General features: G+C 33.6%; 5 protein-coding genes across 9 annotated transcripts; 4 read left to right on the top strand and 1 right to left on the bottom strand.

Moving 5' to 3' along the window:
• The first annotated feature begins 2499 nt into the window (after positions 1 to 2499).
• LOC138185699 (transmembrane protein 45B) lies at positions 2500 to 4419 on the top strand. Its single transcript, XM_069124859.1, has 2 exons — positions 2500 to 3031; positions 3172 to 4419. The coding sequence occupies exon 2, from the start codon at positions 3213 to 3215 to the stop codon at positions 3972 to 3974; it is 762 nt and encodes a 253-aa protein (XP_068980960.1). The 5' UTR covers positions 2500 to 3031; positions 3172 to 3212; the 3' UTR covers positions 3975 to 4419.
• Positions 4420 to 4640: 221 nt separating this feature from the next.
• On the top strand, positions 4641 to 7243 carry LOC138185696 (uncharacterized). The gene is made up of 6 exons (XM_069124852.1): positions 4641 to 4936; positions 4998 to 5167; positions 5244 to 5492; positions 5574 to 5734; positions 5811 to 5900; positions 5963 to 7243. Exons 1-6 carry the CDS (start codon positions 4812 to 4814, stop codon positions 7034 to 7036), a joined length of 1869 nt encoding a protein of 622 aa, XP_068980953.1. The 5' UTR covers positions 4641 to 4811; the 3' UTR covers positions 7037 to 7243.
• Positions 7244 to 7900: 657 nt separating this feature from the next.
• On the top strand, positions 7901 to 10589 carry Nfs1 (Nfs1 cysteine desulfurase). Of its 3 annotated transcripts, XM_069124854.1 has the most exons (11): positions 7903 to 8122; positions 8270 to 8382; positions 8458 to 8537; positions 8598 to 8714; positions 8800 to 8937; positions 9059 to 9264; positions 9333 to 9454; positions 9519 to 9676; positions 9757 to 10028; positions 10093 to 10182; positions 10403 to 10589. In XM_069124854.1, the coding sequence occupies exons 2-11, from the start codon at positions 8277 to 8279 to the stop codon at positions 10464 to 10466; spliced, it is 1353 nt and encodes a 450-aa protein (XP_068980955.1). In that variant the 5' UTR covers positions 7903 to 8122; positions 8270 to 8276; the 3' UTR covers positions 10467 to 10589. The 3 variants fall into 3 exon arrangements, with proteins under 3 accessions (XP_068980956.1, XP_068980955.1, XP_068980954.1); XM_069124855.1 differs by having other exon boundaries at positions 7901 to 8382; positions 8470 to 8537; XM_069124853.1 differs by having other exon boundaries at positions 7904 to 8382.
• Positions 10590 to 10735: 146 nt separating this feature from the next.
• RabX6 (RAS oncogene family member RabX6) lies at positions 10736 to 12902 on the bottom strand. 3 transcript variants are annotated; one of them, XM_069124862.1, is made up of 4 exons: positions 12794 to 12902; positions 11541 to 11749; positions 11110 to 11354; positions 10736 to 11028 (listed from the first exon to the last, which is right to left on the bottom strand). In XM_069124862.1, exons 2-4 carry the CDS (start codon positions 11718 to 11720, stop codon positions 10830 to 10832), a joined length of 624 nt encoding a protein of 207 aa, XP_068980963.1. In that variant the 5' UTR covers positions 11721 to 11749; positions 12794 to 12902; the 3' UTR covers positions 10736 to 10829. The 3 variants fall into 3 exon arrangements, with proteins under 3 accessions (XP_068980963.1, XP_068980962.1, XP_068980961.1); XM_069124861.1 differs by lacking the exon at positions 12794 to 12902 and adding an exon at positions 12521 to 12641; XM_069124860.1 differs by lacking the exon at positions 12794 to 12902 and having other exon boundaries at positions 11541 to 11888.
• On the top strand, positions 12562 to 14855 carry CSN8 (COP9 signalosome subunit 8). Its single transcript, XM_069124863.1, has 4 exons — positions 12562 to 12701; positions 12816 to 12886; positions 13758 to 13936; positions 14156 to 14855. Exons 1-4 carry the CDS (start codon positions 12645 to 12647, stop codon positions 14410 to 14412), a joined length of 564 nt encoding a protein of 187 aa, XP_068980964.1. The 5' UTR covers positions 12562 to 12644; the 3' UTR covers positions 14413 to 14855.
• Positions 14856 to 18561: the final 3706 nt, after the last annotated feature.

Genomic DNA, 18561 nt, shown 5'->3' with positions numbered 1-18561 from the left:
CCACTTGCGATAATCCGCCTTGGGCTTATCCTTTTCGAGTAAACCCTAAAATAGGTTATGTCGTATGCGCGACCCGTCCGAAATTACTCATTAACATTTACACGCGTTGATCCATCTATTAACCATCGATTATTGTTTGTGGTAGTCATATCTTTTTCAGAATTTATTGTTTAAGTAGATTAATTCGGGCACAATATTTTTGTTTCTTCGTCGAAAGTCAAAAATCGAGGGATCTTAACTTTACTCAATTGGTATCCCCTGCACACGCATCAGTAGACCCTGAAGGCTCCGACGTGTTCATGCTCATCCTATGCAGAACACACAGCACAAAACTGAGTCAATTTACATAACGATAATTGAAACGTACATGAAAGGCTGTTCCAGAGTCACGGCAATACCATCTGCAAACGGGCTTTGAATTTCGAAAAGCGTATCGATATTCCCTGGAATCATGTATTGATCTGAAATGAAACTTACGAAACAAATTTGTTTGAAAAATCGTATCGCCTACCATTCCTCTGTATGTATTAAATGTATACGCAACGTAGACTGTTGAGTGCTCGGGAAATTTTTGTAAAATAAAAACTTGATGAAAATCAGTGGGCAGAAAGTTGGAATAGTTGCAGTTTTCATTTATTTAGAACGTTGTTTGTGTGTGTGAATATATTTTAAGAAAAATTCGTAGCAAAAAGGGAGTGAAGTGGCGCGATCTAAGCTGAATCCTAGCAGATATTACGATCATCGATTTACTTTTACCAATCGATGATACATCTTTGACGTCTGATGTCTATTTATTATATATAGTAAATTGAAAATATTGCTTACGTAAAAAAGTACCATATATCTCGAAAGAAATACCACTAATTATGCGAGTATCTCTCATTCAATAGATATAAAACAATATGGATGAAATATAAAATAGACTTGTTATTCAACTTCTTCGAGAGAAATCCATTATAATTTTAATATCATTCTCGACTTTACCGATTTAGTACGGAAAAGGATCACAACACTACTAGTGGTTGGAATCAAAACTAAATTTTACTATGAAATCACGCGATCGTAGCCAATTGCTTATATTATTTACCATATAATTAATAAGTTATAGTTGTACAGTTAATTGCTTATCTGCATAGTGATAGAATTAGTAATTATATATCAAATAATACTGATTGCCTAAGTCTCACCGGTAGGGGGTGCTATGAATGGAGGTTCACCGTATGCACAACCTGCTCACCCACTTTTTATGCAAAAAAGTCTAAAATTAATTCATCTTCAGACTACTTTTCCTTTTAATCGCTGCGTAAACGTCGACGTTGTGTGTCGACGAACACACTGGCTCGATAAATACATGTTTCTTAATATAGGTGAAACGAGATAACAAGGAAATAGATGAGGGATCGACGGTACAGAAAGAAAACCGTTTGGTGCAGATCATCACCGTTCCTCTTAACCACCGACAATATTCTTAATGTGGTAGTGTTTGATTTGAATCGCTGCGTAAGATCAACAAAAAAGCTTTGAAAAAAATTGACGCGAGAAACTAAAAATCTTGATTAGAAATCCTGAAGATCTAAAACTTAAAAATTAAATAAGATTTTAATCTAGTTACAATTCTATATGGGACCCTGCTTTATTAATTTTTTAAGTATATCAAAAATTTTTATTTTATAATTATATATTTTTATATTTTATATCTTCTAGATTTTACTTTAACATAAGAATACAGTTTTCAAACGTCCTACTTTTAATCAAATTTTTCTTCTTAATTAATAATTGACAAGGCAAACTATGGAGAATACAATTGCAGAGATACTTACATTCCAGTGGATTTTGAACTACTACTAGGTTCTTCATAGAGAATAAGAAGAAATGCAGGCTGTAAGAAATCTGTAACAAGACATGAAATATTATAATTGTTGTCAATCATATAGTTGATTATTTCAGAAGATTCAAGTGGTAAAGGATGAAACTTTATCAAGTTTGAAGCTTTAGTAATGATAAAGATTGAAATTCTAATAAACTGTAGTAAGTATAAGAACAGGAACTTTAATATAAATGTTAAAGATACAAATAAGAACAAATAGAACAAAACAGATAGAATTGATGGCTTCAAAATGCGGATACCTGTGTTTAAAAAATAAATATGCATCTCATAATTTAATAAACAAAAGTGATTGATGAAAAAGGAGGATAACAATAAAATCTTTTAACTTGATATAAAATAATATTCTTGGAGAAACAGTAGTAATTACATCTGCGCTATCGTTATACAATGTGAGACGACACAGAATTGAATGTTGTATTGATATATAATATGTCAAAGTCCATATGCATAATCTATTTTATTTATGAAAATGTTTCATATTTCGAAAACATAAGAGATTAGTAAAATAGTGCAAAATGGACTTTTTTATAAACATGGTGGCGCCATCTACCAGTAATGTATTATTAGTTGGTATTGACCCAAGGACAGTAATTAGTACCGTTAGATGGCACAACTATGTCCAACAAAGCCATTTGCGCCGTGGTTTACACTAATTACATATAATTAATTAACTACATACTTACGTAGGAAATCGGACTAAATACTATACAAAGAAGATTTCTGGGAGTTAAAGCTTTAATGCAATTCCTGGATAATTCAACAATTCTCATTATCTACCAAGAAATTTAATTTTTTCATTTCGTCCCAAAAAGAGTAGTTCCATCGATTCATCGCTAGGTGGTCATAGTTCCAGAGTCCATGTCTGAATTTATTACTTAAACTTTTTATTTGAAAAAAAAGTTAATTAGGAGCATTAATGTGTGAATTTTTATGTTGTATATTCAGAAATTAGCCTCAGCTTTCTTCTGCCGTTGCTTTCAACCTATGAAATGCATGTATATAGATTTGTAAATTCAGCTCAATAGATCGAGGCGTCGTTCGAATAATATAATTTTTCACGAACTACGTTCGAAAATTACATTCATTCTGAAAAACATCCAGGGTATAAATTTTATATGTGATTGCATACGCATATTATATACAGTGAGTAATTAGCAATAAGTGTCTATTTTAAATATATTTTTATTGTCTTCTTTCTCAGGTTCTTTACTTAGATCAAGAAGCATATTTTTTATGAACAATTTACTTTTTCAGCACTTCTACAGATTTCATATATTTTGCAGATTACTATCAAGAAACAGGAAGTCGATTTTACGTATACTCCATGGATAGCTATTTACCTTGTATTCTCACCGGCTTTATATTTTATACCTTTGGCCTAAAGTGGTGTTACGAATATGCTAAGTATTGGGTATCTCTAAGACCTAGAGATGATCCACATACGACAAAGGGACTAAGACTTCTAGAAAAATGTGAAAGACTTATACATAGACATCCTATAGAAGGAAGTTTAAAACTAATAGCGACTGCTGTAGGATTAGCTGGTACGATAACTGGTGGTTTGCAACAAGTTGGAACTGTTTCACCAAAAGTTGTACTTGCTACAATCTATTTATTTTTTGCATTCTCTGGCCTGGTTGATGTTTTAAATTTTTATTTTCCTCATAATGTGAGCGAAGGATTAGTTAAATTGGCCCTTGCTCAAAGTTTCTTCATAGAAGGATTTCTTTTCTTATGGGGGAGTGTTGGAAGCAATGCATTAGTTGATAAAATTTTAGCACTAATAGTATGGACAACATCTTTGTCTATTTCTTTAGAACTTGTATGGCCCGAATTAAAACTTCTAAGAGGTTGTACAACATTACTCCATGGTGGTTGGATAGCACATGTAGTTCGTGTGTATCATACAGTGCCAATGTTACCAGAAGGTATTGCTCTGGTATTTTCTTGGCATGTAGCTGCTGCTTCAGCTGTGACATTATGTGTAGTAGCAGCAACAAGAAGTTGTGCTCCCAAACTTATGATAGAAGAACCACCAGAGATACCTATTTATGATTATTGTCAAGAACCAGACCAGAGAATGTAGACCCCACATGTGAATGGATACAACTTTGTGTCAATTTAAAAATTTTTATAGTATGCATAAAAGTAATATTTTTAGAGTAGTATACTGTTAGTACTGTAGTGCCAAAAAATCAAACAATGTAAACTAATCATAATTTTTACATACAGTATTAGTATTTTTTTACTTAATATTTATAACTTCATTTTGTAATACAACGAACGACTCTATTTTTAACTACATTTATACAAATGCGATGGCATAAACAATTTTGTAATAACTTCAAATTGTAGGTAAAATACTCATTAAGAACTAAGAGGTGCCTTATTATTGTTCACTTATTTATTACTATGAAATTATGTAATGTTTTATCTTTTGTAATATGTTTTCTACCCTCCATAAACCTACTGCATGCTACGTGCAAAAATTACGTAAGTATATATTGTAAATAAATCATTTTATTAAACTTAATACGAAAATACTTAATACATAATTTATTCAACATTTAATTGTAGTATCCATATGTAAATTATAGTAAATTGTAAAGTTTTCAAATCTTGAAATTCGTTTTAATACCAACCTTGACACATATATATCTCCATTAATTGCTTAGGGTGTTTTTTATAACTAGCAAAGAGTAACTAGTGTTATTCTTTTGTCAATATTCAATAATAACAATAAATGCTTCAATTGGTTAGGTTTTTAACTGTAATATGATTGTAATAATGCACTGTTTAAAGAATTTTTTTATTATTTGATTAATTTTTATCTACTATAAACTTACAATGTAGTGCAGTTTATAGTCAATAATCATGGCCTGAAGTTATTACAATTTACTTTCTAAGAAATCAAGAGGAAGAAATGGAAACAACAACAATTACAGAACCTATGGAGGAAAGTCCTGAAAAGGTTCAAACAAGTCCTCTAATACAAGTAGTAAGAGTACCAGTAAAACATGCTAACCTTGGGATAAGAAGCCATGCCATGTAAGAGAATAATACAAGACAAGAAAATTTCTTACATTACTAATAATTACTTATGTTTCAGGGATATGAGTACAATGGTAGAGCTTACATCTTTTAGCACACTTGGCAAAATACAACCTTTCTTAGTTACTATAACAACTACTGCAGCTTTGTTAGTAGATTTGCATTGTCATTTAACAGATAAAGAAGTTTGTGGCTACTTAGGTGGCCATTGGGATATTAATTCACACAGTAAATATTTCTGTAATGTTTAATGTAATTTAAATACACATTTTGTTACTAAAACTTACTTTTTCTAATATAATAGATCTATCTATAACAACTGCCTTTCCATGCCGGTATTCTGGTAAAGATAAATCAGCTGCAGCTGCAGTTGAAGCTGAAATTGCAAGGGCAATGGAATGGAAACGTGTGACTTTAGTTGGATGGTATCATTCTCATCCTAGATCTCATGCATCCCCTTCCTTAAGGGATGTTGATTCTCAATTAGATTATCAAATAAAAATGAAAGGACCTAGTGATAATGGTTACACACCATGCGTAGGTTTAATATGCTGTATGTTTTCTTTGATAAAATATTATTTATTGCTTAAAATCTTGTGATTAAGTCCAATGAATTCAAAATGATGGATTTCAGCTCCTTATAATACAGATGGCAGTTGCTATGAGTCAAATTTCAATGTTTTCTGGTCTTTACCACCTCCAGAAAGTCGGCCTCATGAATATCCAAGACCAATGCTTTTGAGCTATACATTATCTCAAGAACACTTTCTTTCTCAAGATACATTAGAAGAAATTGTAAGCATTTACATAGTTCTATTCAATTAATAATTCAGCCAAGGCAATTAATACATCTTTATGTCTATTATTTCAGAGAAGATGCATAGAATATTATAGAAGTGAAGGAGGTATTGATTTTACTACCAACTTTAACAATAATACGACTTATCTTGAACGTTTAAGAGTAAGTATATAAAAATAAGATTCAAATATGAGTACAATAATAAAATACATCGATATCTGAAGTGTTCTTTAGCGTCCAAGTTACCCGGTCGTAATAGATCGAACGGTTCGTATTGGGATGTAATTAGAGAAATGATTTGTCCTGGTTCCGAAGATGGGACATCACCGGAATTTCTGGCTATGAAATTCCCTCTGGTACCAGTATCAGAATCACTTGTTCCCTCAGTTCCACCAGGGGTTGGTCTTGCACCTAATAATGCAGCTGTCTTCCTTACACCTGTGAACTTCAAGCCTGATGGTTCAATAATTACACCTACATCAAAACCTTTTGTAATGCAACCATCTACTTCTAGAGATAATATTAAAAAGGATATTATAACTACGGACACCACATCCATCACGCAAATAAAGGATGGAAACTCTGCATCTAAGCAACATATATCACCATCAGAAGTGATGCCCAGCTTTCAATCCGGGGAACTTACAGTTTCTGTAAAAAATACTAAATGCGATTACGATTTTGCGCCAACTGATTTTTCGAAAGTATCTAATCCTCTTGGAACAGATATTAGTATCAATAAAACGCGGTCATCTACAACACCCGATTTTCCTTTAGCCGATATAACACAGCAAATTTCTAAATTTTCAGACTTATCAAAATTAGCTAATTTTTCTACAGCGGATTTGGCAAAGCTTTCTGGTTTTCCTATACCAGATTTTGCGAGAACGTCATCGCCATCACCATCTGCATATATGCGTAATATTGCAAATTTGTTTGGCCCAATTGGTAAAATCTCTCCTGCGAGAGATATTGAATCGAACGAACGAAAATCAAATGATTTTGCTATGGTTGATCCTATCCAGTCACCATTCAAAACAACTATTGGATCTTCAGAATCTTGTAGAAATTTTTCTGCAACTCCGGAGGACTACACAACTGATAGGAAAAAGATGGAAATACAAAACGATAACGCAAAACTCAATCGATCAAATGAATATCAAGGAACTGAAGATCTATCAATTTCTAAATCTGAATTTGGTGGGATGTTGGATATGACCACGATACATAAAAAGCAACAACAACCACAGGGTGGTGACATTGGCGATTCATTAAATTTATCGAAAGATCGTCAGTAATTTTCCTACATGAATGATTACTGATTAATCAATATTTTACGAGTATGATTATTTCAATACATTTAGATTACATTGCTGCCTGTATTTTGTACTCTTACGTTTACTTGTCAGACATTTTTACATACAAATTAAATTATATTTTGAAATTCTAGAAATACTCAAATCAATACGATATGTTTGTATATTTATTGTATTTAATAAACCGTTTTTTATAATTTTCTTAATTCATTTATTTAATTTATTTAATTCAAAGTGATATTTTACATATAAAATGTTAATATATTTCCAAATCATTATATGTATATGCAGTGTATATGCAAATGGAAATGTTTATGCAAAATCACTAATAGTGATTGCGGAATCACAATCATGGTCGTGATCTAACTTCATTCACGACTGTGATCGTGACCTTTTTATTTTGAATGAATTTGTTCACTGTGATCGTAATCCTTGATCTTGATTGAATTATTTCTTATAAAATACTTTAATGTAGCTTACACAAAAATATCTGTATGTAATGTTAATTTAAACGTTATATTTAAATGTTACGTCACGTTACGTTTTCTTCATACATATATCGTAAATTTACTTTATTTAATATTACAAATGAAGAATAATTCAATTTTCTTTTCTTTACAGATACATCAGTATCTTAAAGAGTAAAATATTAATTCTTCCTTTCGATTGTAAAATCGTAATATTAATTTGATATTGTTAATATAAAAAATAATATAAAAGATATTAATATACAAGTTATGTGATACGTGCAGAGAATAGTTATGCTCTCCACCAATCAGAAACGATCAAAAAAATTACAAATCACTGTGAAAAATCATTCTGATTGAGAATGAACATAATCGATTCACTTATGATTTATAAGTAGCGGTTCACACCATCTCTAAATATGCAGAAAGGAAACCTCTCTAGTATATGTATACATACTGAGAACAATGTTGCACCATTTTATATATTAGTTGCATAGCGTAGTTGTACGTACACATAAATCGGTAACTAATAAATCATAGACCTGTCAGAAAAAGTTATTAAGTACATTGCATTTGCAATTGATAGTTACACTTTACATATGTATGTACATTTACATAAGTACTCTAAATGTAGCTAGATCGATTAGATGTAATTTGAAAACAAAAAATAATACAGTTAGGTTATCTGTGATTAGAACATGTGTTATGAAAATAGAACATAGTTGACATAAACTTGTGTTTTTATAAGAATTAATATGTTCCGGCCGGCGAGGAGCTTGTTACACTCCTTAAGTCGTATCAAAGAATGCTGTGCAGTGCATGTTAATAGTCAAAATTTATCAGAAATTACAGAATATGAATGTAAGGATTATTGAATTTTGTGCTATTTTAATATTTCGTTAATTCTTGTATGTGAATATTATGATTGAATTGTAGCTGTTATCTCAGATGAGTACAAAAGAGGACCTTCAGAAGGCAGGGCACTTTATTTAGATGCTCAAGCAACTACACCACTGGTAAATATGATGTGATGAATTACAATATAATTCTTGATATTTGAATCAATTATTAAATAGGATCCACGAGTATTGGATAAGATGATGCCTTTTCTTACGGCATATTATGGAAATCCACATTCCAGAACTCACATGTATGGATGGGAAACAGAAGCTGCTGTTGAACTTGCTCGTAAAGTTAGTATCATATATAACACAATGGTTTTTTTTTTAAAGAGTTATAATCTAACAAAATACTAATCAAATATTTCATTTCAAATAGCAAATAGCAAACTTAATAAATGCAGATAGCAAAGAAATTATATTTACATCTGGAGCCACAGAATGTAATAATATAGCTGTTAAAGGTGTTGCAAGGTTCTACAAAGAAAGAAAGGATCATATTGTGACAACTCAGATAGTATGTTAATTATATTGAACTATTAATTATTAACTTATTTATTATTACTTACGTATTTATTAATTATTATTATTATTAACTTATTGTGCATTTATCATTATATATAACTTTATCAATGTAGGAACACAAATGTGTATTAGATTCCTGTAGAGCTTTGCAAGCAGAGGGATTTGAAGTAACTTATATTCCAGTAAATGCAAATGGTCTTATTGATCTTAATCAATTAGAAGATGCAATAAGGCCAACTACTTCTTTAGTTTCTATTATGATGGTGAATAATGAGATTGGTGTGCGACAACCAATCGAAGAAATTGGTGCTATTTGTAGGTAAGAAAAGATATTATTAACTAATACTAAAAAAAATTTTGAATTCAATGATATTATCAATTTTACAGAAAAAAGAAAGTGTTCTTTCACACAGATGCAGCCCAAGCAATTGGCAAAATTCCAATTGATGTTAATGCTATGAATATTGATTTAATGTCTATTAGTGGTCACAAAATATATGGTCCAAAAGGTACATCAAGATAAACTTTTATATATCTTATATTGAATATAATTATTATGAATGAAATTTTAAGGAGTTGGAGCATTATATGTGAGGAGGAGACCAAGGGTACGTGTAGAAGCAATCCAAAGTGGTGGTGGACAAGAAAGAGGTATGAGAAGTGGTACTGTTCCAGCACCTTTAGCAGTAGGCCTAGGGGCAGCTTGTGATTTGGCACAAACAGAAATGGAGGTAATTTTAATTATAAACTATATATCTGTATACATGTATATATATACTAATATTTAACTAAATTTATTCTTTTTTACTAGTATGATCACAAATATATCACAATACTTTCAAACCGGTTGATTGATAAAATAATGTCAAATTTACCACATGTTATACATAATGGAGATCCAGTAGCTTGGTATCCTGGATGTGTAAATTTGTCTTTTGCATATGTAGAAGGAGAATCTTTATTAATGGCTCTAAAAAATGTTGCTTTGAGCAGTGGTTCTGCTTGCACTAGCGCAAGTTTGGAACCTAGTTATGTTTTAAGAGCAATTGGAACATCAGAAGATCTAGCACATTCTAGTATCAGGTAAATTATTATGTTTATGATATCGTAATGCCATAATTATCCTAATATTTATTTATCTATATAGATTCGGTATTGGTCGCTTTACAACTATCGAAGAAATTGATTTTACTGCAGAAAATACAATTCGACACGTTAGAAGACTTCGAGAAATGAGGTACATCTTATTTAATCATAATACATTTATTTAATATAAAAGCATGGATGAATTACCTTATTGATATAACTTTGGCGGTGAATACGAAAAGCGCGATGCCATAATAGAATGGAGGGAACAAATTTATTACTGGACGTTTCTCATAATTAAGAACATATGGCCTTAAATATTGGTTGTCATATATACTTAATAATACATATTTAAATTGCTTGTTTTGTAGCCCATTATGGGAGATGGTCCAAGAAGGAATTGATTTGAAAACTATTAAATGGACTCAGCATTAGTGATGCTTTGTTACACAGCTTCAACTATGTGGATTTAATGTACAATGTTGACTGTGAGTCATATACATAGATTAAGTCTAATTAAGTAAAATATCTTTCAATATCTAATAAATGTTTATTTAAAATTCTTTGCTTTCATGACTTCTTTAAAATTTAACTTCGATTGTATATAAATTCTTCTAATATTTCCCTTACTCCTCCCATTTTTTATTTTAGGGTGCTTTCCCTTATAGAAAAGCTTGGCATTATCATTATTTGATATAAAAAAGTAATTTTACTCTTCACACTTTATTACCATGTACTGAGTTATCCTAGTTATAAAAAATGTTGCTTCAGGATCATACACTTGCTAATATTTATTATTTAGCACAAACATGATGGATCAGCAGCTTCATCAATATACGAAATTTTAAATCTGTCTTTGTCCATTTCATGCAGTTCCATGCGTGATCTGTTAGCTTCCACTAGGTGCTGTGCTATATCTTCAAACATTTCATGTATGCCTTCTCCAGTCTTACATGATGTCTTATATATACCAGAAATTAAATTGTGACATTGTTCACTGTAACAAATAATACATTGTTTTTTTCGAATATGTACATATATGTACATTGCATAATACTTAGGTTGTCATTAAACTCACCAAAATTGTTCCATTTCTGCATCTGTAACTTGTGGAGCTGTGCTTTCCAAATCACTTTTATTCCCACACAGAAATATTTTTGCATTTTCAGCATATGTGACAATATCAAGCAAATGTTGAGATAAAAGATGGAAAGACGTTGAATTATCTAATGCAAAAACTAGTATAGCAGCTTCTGCAAATTTATAATAGCTTGATGTTACTGATGCAACTCTTTCCATTCCACCTGTATCCCATAATTGCAACTGGAATATAAAATAGAATTAAATGTATAATATAAATGTGAATAGCAGTATATTATATATGTAGAATAAATTTCCTAGGTACGTATATGATTTATTTATAAAAATATATATATGAGAAAAGTGAAATTGTTCAGAATATATATAGATATACATATACATATATATATATATATATAAACATGTTACTCGTATTCGTCTGTCTTCAACAACATATTCTTTATCGATATTATCGAGACCCAATGTCGACTTGCGATCGCTGCTCGTTACAAAAGTATTGTTCGCAAAACGTCTAAATATAGAAGTCTTTCCAACACCGTATTCCCCGCACAGAATAACCTTCTGTTCGGTTACTTTAACAGTAGCCATATTAGGCTTATGTCACTTCGCCGGTTGTACTGAAATACAAAAACTGCAGCATCAGTAATAACAAATTATTATGTTTGGTATTTATAACATTTTATGCAATGGTCATTTGGCTGTATACAGTATACAGCCACTAACACGAGCACAATGACAGTCGTGACTATAGAAATATTATACCCGTAACGGACCATAAGATACAGCTACATAAGTACCATAAAATACCTATTCACATCGATACGGAGCGAAGCAAATTCCGAGTAGTTCGTAGTTCTGTAATAAAACTCAATAATGTACTTGTAATGTAGTTTGAATTAAATATGAATTTAAGTAAAATTTAAAAATTCATTTCATTAAATGCTTTCTAACCTTGTAGCAACAGATAATATTATTTGAATTTTGTACAAGTGCTATGCAAACAATATTGTAACATATAATCGTAATTACTAATGAAAGACACGATTTACTTTTATGATGACGTTTTATATCGATATTTTTATTTCAAAACAATGCAGTTATTCGAGAATTTTTAAGGATAAGTTCTATTGGTAGTTTTTAAACAAAATTCGAAACTAGTTCGTTATACATACTATTTAAATACGTTTTATAGCTTTAAACTTCATTACATAATTCTAAAATTAAAATGATCTATATAAATTGAATTATCTAAATTGATGATATAAAAAATGTATTTGGGTTTAAATAGAAATTAATTTTAAATTAGAAGTTACGTAATATAATTTGAAAAGTTGGCTTGTCGAGTACTGCCATCTATATTGAAGTAATACAGAAATTGCCAATATAACCTGTATTTAGTCTTCGGATGTTTAGATTTCTTGTTTGACGTTGATTATTTCAATGTTGCCGCGTACTTTTAACACAATTATTTCAGTATCGTTTTTTTCTCTGTGGAAATAACGAAATTTCATCATGGTGCTAAGTGAAGTAGATAAATTTCTCCAGGAATTAGAGAAAGCTGAGTTGGAGGTAAATATATTTCTTGAGCAACGTTCAAACATAGGTTATGCCGACTACTGCTTCGTTTTTCAGAAATATTAGTAAATTCTTTATATACTTACTTATTGCATACTATTTTCGCAGGCGCCTGGTGGAGTTGCATCACCACAAACTTATGCTCAATTATTAGCCGTATATCTTTATCAAAATGATCTGTGAGTACGATATGACTTTTGTTACTTTGCTTTCTTTATTTTTTAAATATCGCTCAAAAGTAAGATAATTTATTTTATCTAAGAATATCATACATCTCATGATCCAAATTTGCAACATGTTGTACTTATACGTTTGTGTAATAAAATTATTGTTTGTATATATCGTGCTGACGCCATCTGCAAATTCGTGTTCATGCTTGCGAAATACAAACTTTTTTTAAATATATGATTTCCTTAAACGATAATTAAAATAAAAATTTGTTACTTATTTATTTGTGTATAGGTATATATATTTGCATTTTCTTGTAGATATATGATCAATGACATACGTTTATATATATTGCTAATTTTTGGTTTGTTGAATACATTACTTAACCTACAATTATGTTCCATTTTCTTTATATATTGCGTTTATATTTTATTAGAAAATATCTCGTGTAAATGAATAATCGGTTTTATGAATTATGAGTTTGTTGATCGCATGACGCATTCTTTTATCATGCGTAAAAAATCATGGAAAAATAATTACATATCTATTATTGTAGCTTACTAATTTATGACACAATATTTATCCCATTTTATTATATGTATGTTGTTTGTTAACAGTATACATAATTTTATGAATGAACTTATTTTTTGTAATAAATAATTCTTTAGAGTATAATGTTTTTATGTTTCAATGGTTCCTAAAATATATCCTTTAGAGGAATATCGTCGTATTTCTTTACTTTAGAGTTTGTAACAAACACTTCCCTTTTTACTCGGCTTTTTACTATTAACAATACTTCAACGACACAAATTCGTTCCTTATAAGACCTGCACGAGTGAGATTTCGATCCGTCTTTATTTGATCGAAAAATCACCGTCGCAGATGCAACGCCAAATACTTATGGAAGCGGATACCAGCGGACTTGAAAAGCGGAAACGGAGAACTTGGCCAGATATGGGTGGTAGGACAACGTATGTGGCAGAGAGATTGGCCTGCAGTACACGTGGCCCTTAATGCAGAGTGGAGTGAGGATGTTTCTGACATTATGGCTGCTTTAAAAGGTATATGTCGTAGAATAAACGAGAAAAAATAACCAAATAACTATTCCAATCAATTGAAGCTTTTTTCTCCATGTATCTATTTGAAAATGATTATTTTCTCAAAGAAAATTTTTTCTAGTTTTTATTTAATTTTTTCAAAGAATCTTTATATATCAAATCTTACAGAAAAAAATGTCTCGACGCTTGAATCGAGATATCAATTCTAGATCGGTTTTTCAGATAATGTTCGAGAAAGAGCAATTATCTTAATATCCAAGGCTTATTCGTCATTGGGTTTAACCGTGTTCGCATCAATGACGGGCTTAACGTTGGAAGAAGCGCGTCGGGTTGCCATCGAAAGAGGTTGGACCGTAGATGGGACGATGGTGCAGCCTTGCAAGATTCAGAAAGAAGAGAGTAACCTCGCCCATGAGGTGTGTCTGACCGAGGATCAGCTGTACAAACTCACTCAATTCGTGTCTTTCTTGGAGAACTAAACGGGTAGCAGCGATGCTCACGCAACATGAAGACACGAACATCGACAGTACTTTAAACTTAGTTTTACCTCGTAATCGTATTATATAAAAGAGGAAGTGCTTCAAAGGAGGCACCTGTGTCCTTTCCCTAAGTATATACCTCGGTCTACCTACGCGTTCTATTCAATCGGAAGACTCATTCGATGAAGCTCGCTGTAAGCATGGAGTCAACAACTCGATTAATCAATAACTGACTGCTGTGTGCGAGGAAACTGGCATTTTCTAGAAGAAGCTCTTTTTACAGAAGAGAAGATCCACGGACCGCATCACGAGTTTTAGCTTAATATACATACATACGTTCTGATCAATCAGTGTTCATTTAGAATTAAAACACCTGGGATGAATTATTCTGTTGTATAAAATAATAATCACAGATGTGATCAACTATGTTCTGATACAACGTCTGATGTGTAAAATGTTGCTTGCCTCTGCCATTCAATGATTTTCATTAACCATTTTGCTCCTTTCAGGTTCATTCTTCCCTACAAGATTTATTTATTCTTTAAGTAATAATATTTTTATTTCCTTATTTTTTTCTAATAAATTAATTTCTTTATTAGTATCTTCAGTAGAGGACTGGACTATCTACTGATTTTTTAAATGCAGGTTGAATTATGTAACTAATACAAGATCTTAGAGCAATAAAGTCATGTTAGCTAGGGGAAAGGGTGATCTCGAAACGAGTGGCTTCGATCGCGCGTGAAAGCAAGCGGGTGTATCGTGCTCGGTGAGGTCGGTTGAAAAATCCGCGCGAGGAGATTCTGCCGCGGGCATTGCGTCACGCAAATCGAATCCTTACGGGTCGCGGACAGATAGGTATGCCCGGTTGGCTCGTAGCTTGTGGCCCCCAAGTAATTCTCTATGAAATCGATTCTGACCGTCCCGTATTGTAAACGCTGAATATGCACAATCGTATGGCGATTGCGTAACTTCAGATATTCTCAAAGAAATCGTTTCCACTAGTCAGCAGGTAGTCGGAGTGTGCACCCACCGTCATTGGTATCGGTTGTTCTTTTTTGGCTCCGCTATACTCTAGAAAGTTGTTGCACCGGTATCACCAATCCTACACGATACGCGAGTTTCATATTTTACATGGTATACGGCTGTTGCGCGTAAATTTCCGTAGAAATCGGCACGATACTCGAAAGCGTGTTATCTAGTTGTGTTCTTATTTAATCCCTTTTCTTTCCTCTGTATACAATTGATCTGTGTTTTCAAAAGCGTTGTATAGCAAGTAGCATCAGATTCACCGTGAAGTACTCTTTTTTTTTTTGTCGAAATGTTTTTGATACATTATCGACGGGTAAATACTTGTTTAAAAAATTCATTATTGTTGAATCGTGGGAAGAAACGAAAAGAAAAACCTCCAACGTATCTGAAAGGCGTTCCCACGCGTTCGTACACATCAAAGCCTATCCTAGCTGTTGTTTATACTCACGAACGTGTACGATCGGTATAGTAATCGGTATTGAAAAAAGCGTTCGGTCAGCGGGGGGTTGCAAAATGGTTAGAATGTAGTTTAGGACGAGGATGACGATGCCGACTCTATGCTACGTATAAGAGATTCGTTGCCACGGCGTATTCTGTTCACTGTGCCTTTGAATAATGCAGATTCATCGTCGTTCGAACGAGCGATGATTGCATCGCGATATAGCGCCGTTTCTTCTTTGTTTTTTATCCTCCCTCTTCCACTACTTCATCGTTGCTTCGACAGACAATGTGTAACTATCCGTCGAGGGTGAAGCAGTCTTCTGAATATCACTTTGAAGTTAGAAGAAACTTGTGAATAAATAGCATTACTTTAACAAGTTAGGATAAATGACATAGATGTTGGAAGAAATGATAAACGGTAACGATAAACTTAAACGGTGCAAAGGAAGCATTCATATTAAAACGTGCAAATAACCAAGTCGTCCAGCAAGTTTTTTCTCGCCTTCTTATCGAATTAACGTATTCTTTGGTCTTTTTTCTCTCTTGTTGAATCTTACTTTTGGAGTATAAATTGGCTGCTGAATGTCGTATTCAAACATTCAGGAATGTTTTACGACAGATGAAAGTCTGATTAGAAAGAAAATTAACCGGATTCAAATGATCAGACGTTACTCCTTGAGTATCTGCACGATTTCTAGAAGCTTGTACGCTCGGTACCAACAAGTATTACTAAAGACGAGTACTAGTTTGCAACATAAAACGCGAAGGTGAGAGGCAAGAGGGAAGACCCGGGTTACCAGTTACCTTACCTGACCTCCCCTCGTAAGAGTACGCGCCGGTGACTCGCGTCTTCTTTCCCGAGAGTGTAGCTGTGCCGCGGCCTGTTGCGGTGACCTTTGCACGTCGCGGAAAACGCCGATGCTCCGTGAGCAGCAAGCGAGTGGCACGAATCGAACGCGACTAGTCGATTTCGAAAGTCTCATCGCGGCGGAAGAGCCGTCGGGGTGAGAGGACGAGAACGAAGAGGATGATGATAATGATGAAGAACAACTAGAAGGCCGATGAAGAACATTCCCCTTCGTTTAACTATCGACGTTCTTCGTTAGGTCACTGATAGACGTGTTCAAATGGAGAAGCAAGAGGGTGTTGCGACACCTGTCGTCCCCTTGTTTCCCGGGTACAAGGTCGTTGGAAAGCGTGTTTATACAGAGCGAGATAGTTTAAATCATAAAAAACTTTCTCTTTATACTGAATTGATAAGGGAGGCGAAATGTCTCTGGAAACTTTTCCATTTGTTAATAGTTCATGAGAGGTAAACTTAATTTGTCGATTACAAAGCTTAGACATCTGTGGTAGGGTCTAATCCAATTATCTAATAGGGTGTATAGTGACTATTGAATTGAAGAGTAAAATAAGTGCATCCTATAGAAGGGTTGAAACTTTTGTCGTGATGTAATTTGTTTGTTTAAGTGGTCTGGAAAAATGTGTATAATCATATCAGATACACACTTTTACTATCCCTGGTTATTACATTCCCGTGGTAAAGCGAAACAAGGAATACGCTACGATGACAATGTTACATCGCTCTCGATCATCTAATCTGGTTCCTAGGTTGCGTAACACAGTAATCCATCTAGTTGGAACTTGCATCTGAGCCATAATCCAGTGAATTCTCCTTTGTTGTTCGTACTCCGATTCCACCTTTCCCTTATTGGTTGACTTTCTTTCTCTTCCTCCATGCTTAATTTCATTAATTTGTCATTCTCGATTATGTACTTATGAGAAAAAACAGGTCTATCTGTTATCGAACCGAAAATCACTTGAATTGTCTGGAACAATAAACTCGACGGGCCACTCTCTGCGGGGGTTGTACCGTTAAGAGTACCACAACGTGTCTCTGGTCCGAGCAGAAGGAGAGAATAGCTAAGAAAAGAGAGGGAAAAGGCACAATTGAATGTTGGCGGATCCGTGGGCGGGACGCAGTTCGATTGTTTCTTTATCGCGATCATCCTCGTTCCTTCTTCTACGGCGGGGCAATGGCAATCTCACCACCAATCCGTGCAATCATTCGTGTACTCGGTAGATTTCTATATCGTAGCCTGTATCATTGTCCTTGTTGCGTCGCGCGACGCGTTGGTTCGCGCCGCGTTCTCGGTGGGTGCGCTCAGAATGCACCTTCTCCGCGGCATTCCACGCGGAAAGAAAACCGATCGTTACCTTTGCACAATTGCATCTTGCGGAACGTAACGGTGATCGGTCGGGGGATCATCGATTCGTCTCGATCAAGACACCCCCGCAGAATCTTCGAACGAAGAGTTTAACCAGCTGCTTAGTCGTGGCATTTCCAACGAGATACCAAGTCCGTGCTCGGGTTCGTGAGAAACGAATTTTGGGGAGCGTCCGACCAACCTGAATCCTAATGGAATTTAGAAGAACAATAACGTAGACGAATGATAGCTCCGCGCGCAAACTGTGGCCGTTTGTATCGCGCGTAGACTTTCAGTTCTAGATCCATTGTCTGGGAATGTCCGATCGAAGTATTCCCAACCTGAAATCCAATACGCAACAATGCTTTCCCGTGGCCCGCATTCGTTGGCCCCGGCCACCCCTTATATTGTATATACCTCGCTAGATTACGGTCGATCAACGATAATCGAATTACCCGTGCTTACAAAATAT

The sequence above is a fragment of the Bombus flavifrons genome, chromosome 12 (assembly GCF_040668555.2).
Source record: "Bombus flavifrons isolate JBK064 chromosome 12, iyBomFlav1_principal, whole genome shotgun sequence".
Classification (NCBI taxonomy): domain Eukaryota; kingdom Metazoa; phylum Arthropoda; class Insecta; order Hymenoptera; family Apidae; genus Bombus; species Bombus flavifrons.
This window is presented reverse-complemented; position numbering and strand designations above follow the sequence as displayed.